This window comes from Zingiber officinale, chromosome 2B (assembly GCF_018446385.1).
Source record: "Zingiber officinale cultivar Zhangliang chromosome 2B, Zo_v1.1, whole genome shotgun sequence".
In the NCBI taxonomy this organism is placed as follows: domain Eukaryota; kingdom Viridiplantae; phylum Streptophyta; class Magnoliopsida; order Zingiberales; family Zingiberaceae; genus Zingiber; species Zingiber officinale.
Window position 1 is genome coordinate 96,022,323 of NC_055989.1, and position 3,180 is coordinate 96,025,502.

Consider the following 3,180-nt stretch of genomic DNA (forward strand, 5'->3'; position numbering starts at 1 on the left):
AAATTAAAATAAAATTAATTTAAGTATTTATTGAGTATTGTAATATGTTGAGGGGATATATTAATGTATTAGAAATTTATATAAGAAAATATTGAATTTTTTAAATTCAAAATATTAAAAAAATAATAATTAAAAAAAACTTGATATTGTGCGCGATGCGTACAACGTACTGTGCATATATATATATATATTAAACTTTTATCAAATATGGTAAATATATAAAGAAATTTTTAAAATTAAGAAATAAGTTTATATTATCAATTTCAATAACTAATCAAATAAGTTTAAAATATAAATATTTTAAATAATCAAATAAGATTAAATTGAAATCTCGATAACATCTAAACAAATGAAACTTAAGCTCATAAAAAAGAAACAAAACTAAACTTGAATAATTATTATTAATAATTTTGATCATTTTAGACTCTAATTTAACTTAACTTAAATCAATTATTTTATCAAACAAGTTTGAATAGTTGACTCAAGTTACTTTTTTTTTTGCTCAATTTTTTTTTTAATAAAAGATGATGGATATAAATAGGGGAGTAAATACACATGAATGTAAATAGATTCACCTCTATATTGGATATTGTCACATAAGATCTTGGAAATAAAATTCAATGTATTGGAGCATGCCTTTTTTTATACCTTGATCAGATGTATTAATGATTAGTAGTTATCTATAATCTATCTCCTCCGTATTAATCTAGAAGTAAATTAATAGAAACACTTAGAGTAAATAAATTATCTTTTATCACATAAATATAAATAGGAAAAATTAAAATACTCATGCATAAATATGTTCAGCATCACGTTAGGTATAGATATAAATAGGACTACCGAGAGTTATTTATCACATGACAGTAAAAGTCAAATCCTCACAAAGACTACGAAACAGTTGTTCAGATTTCGTCTTTTACCAAATAGATATAAATAGGGTCTCCCTTCATTTGTGACAGACTGTGAGAGCCATGAACCCAAGGCAATGGAATGAGCTCGCAGGGCCCTGACTGACGCAGCTGGACGATGCATTTATACCGAAGATATTGCTAGATTATTATTATTGCACACACATAATGGAAAATTAAGCTGCAGCATAAGACCTCCAAATTGCTTCCAGTTTAAACCTTCATATTAAATACGCACAAAATTAATCGATTTAGAGAGGAATTGACAGAAAGAGCAATCTATAGATGTGTTCCATCAGGTTAAGTTAGAAGCAAAAGTGCAGATATATATGGCATCCATGGAGACAACAGACAATTTTAATTACTGAGAAACACCTAAACGTGATCTAAGTAATTTACCAAAGCAAAAGGAAGAGAGAAACCCGAACGGACCTCAGCAGCTGCAAACAGTTCGTCAGATAAGAGATCGGCGTTGCGGCGGTTGGAGGCCATCTGCAGCCGCTTCTTCCGGCAATCGCGGATCTCCTTGAACTTCTTCCACGGGATGGTCTCGGTGAGGAAGCCCATGTTGACCTGGATGGCTTTCGAGTCCGCGTCGGCGACGGCAATGAAGCTGGAGATGGGGAGCCAGACGAAGAGCTTCTCGACCTGGATGCCTTTGATCCCGGAGAGGGAGCCGTACGAGATATGCCCGGTAATTGTATCTTCGTAGTAGACGAGGTCGTCGGTGAACATGACATAGCATGGGTGCTTGAACCGGACCACGAAGGAACCGTCCTGGGCGAGGGAGTAGTTCTTGGCCGAATGGGGAAGGAGGCCCTTGGGGAGGCCGAACTTCTTGAGGAGATCGTGAACTCCAGCGGACGCAACGGCCGAGGAGGTCAGCAGGAAGAGGAAGGTGGCGACGGAGAGGAAGCGGAGGGCGATCGCCATGGTTTTCGCCTCTGGACCACCGTGAACAGATCCAATCTCGACTCTGTGCGGTTTTATAGGCATAGAAGAAGACAACCAGCAGACCATGGATAATTTTGTTTTCTTTAACAAAGTTTTTTTTGCCTTTTCAAAATATCCCTAAGTTAGTGTTATAAATAATATTTTTTTAAAAAATATATATATTTAAGTTTTATTTATTTTCTTAAATTCAACAAGAAATTTTATATCATTTTATTGTTCAAACACTCATCAATAAAATAAAGATGAGACAAGAATTAAAAAATAATGGGGGGAGATGGAGAGATATATGATTTTTTAAATTAAAAGACGATTTTAATTATTTTAAAATTGGGTAATAATTCTCTTTTTAAAGAGAATATGGAGCATTTTTTATTTATTTATCTTTTTAAACGGCGCCCCTGCACCAATCCCTTATAAAATGTTTTAAATCTTGAATCGATTACGGACACAATAGAAGTTATAAAATCATAATTATTATAAATATTATAATAATTATGATTTTATTAAAAAAAAATAGATTCGTTATCTTAACGGTCCCCTAGTACCGGTCCTATAGATATAAAAGGAGGTACATGTAGGTACACATGTCATAGGTGTACGGTAGGGTAAATCACAGGTCATCAGTTCCTAAGAATCGATTGCTGACCATTACGCCAGAGATGTCATGCGCCTATCATCTGCGCTACGCCCTGGAGATTGACCCCTGACAATTACTAGTAATTTTTACTTTTCATAGCTGCTACACTATATAGGGTTGTAATGAGCTAGGTCGAGTCAATGTTTGTAGTGTTCAAGTTTTTTTGAAAAAGTAATCAAGTCAAGTCTAAAATGAAACAAGCAGTTAAAATTAGTGTTCAAGATTGGCTTGGATCTCTTTTTATGAGTTTGAGTTTGATTCATTTAAATCTTATCGATTTAAATTTTTTTTATTATTTGAAACTTTTATATTTTAAACTTTTTTTTTACTAATTATTAAGTTTGATAATATAAATTTATTTATTCATTTTTAAAATATATTTATTTATTTAGTATGTTAATAAGAATTTTATTGATGAGCATGGTTCATGAACGTTATTTACTTATTCACAAATATTATTCACTAATATTGTTCATGAATATTATTCACAAATATTAACAAATTGATCACATATGTATTCAAACTTGTTTATTTAGTTTAACGAATTGTTTAAGTTTGTTCATTTAATTAATCTTGTATGTATTGAATGAACATAAACAAGTTCTTACTAAGCCTAGCACCAAGCTTGTTCACGAACGTTCGATTCATTTATATCCTTATCGTTTCATTGTAGACCTATGG

At 32.2% G+C, this 3,180-nt stretch overlaps 1 protein-coding gene across 1 annotated transcript; it reads right to left on the reverse strand.

The window, feature by feature from the left end:
• Positions 1–827: 827 nt before the first annotated feature.
• On the reverse strand, positions 828–1,937 carry LOC122049311. Its single transcript, XM_042610711.1, has 2 exons — positions 1,341–1,937; positions 828–1,127 (listed from the first exon to the last, which is right to left on the reverse strand). The coding sequence occupies exons 1-2, from the start codon at positions 1,926–1,928 to the stop codon at positions 1,122–1,124; spliced, it is 594 nt and encodes a 197-aa protein (XP_042466645.1). The 5' UTR covers positions 1,929–1,937; the 3' UTR covers positions 828–1,121.
• Between the last annotated feature and the right edge of the window lie 1,243 nt (positions 1,938–3,180).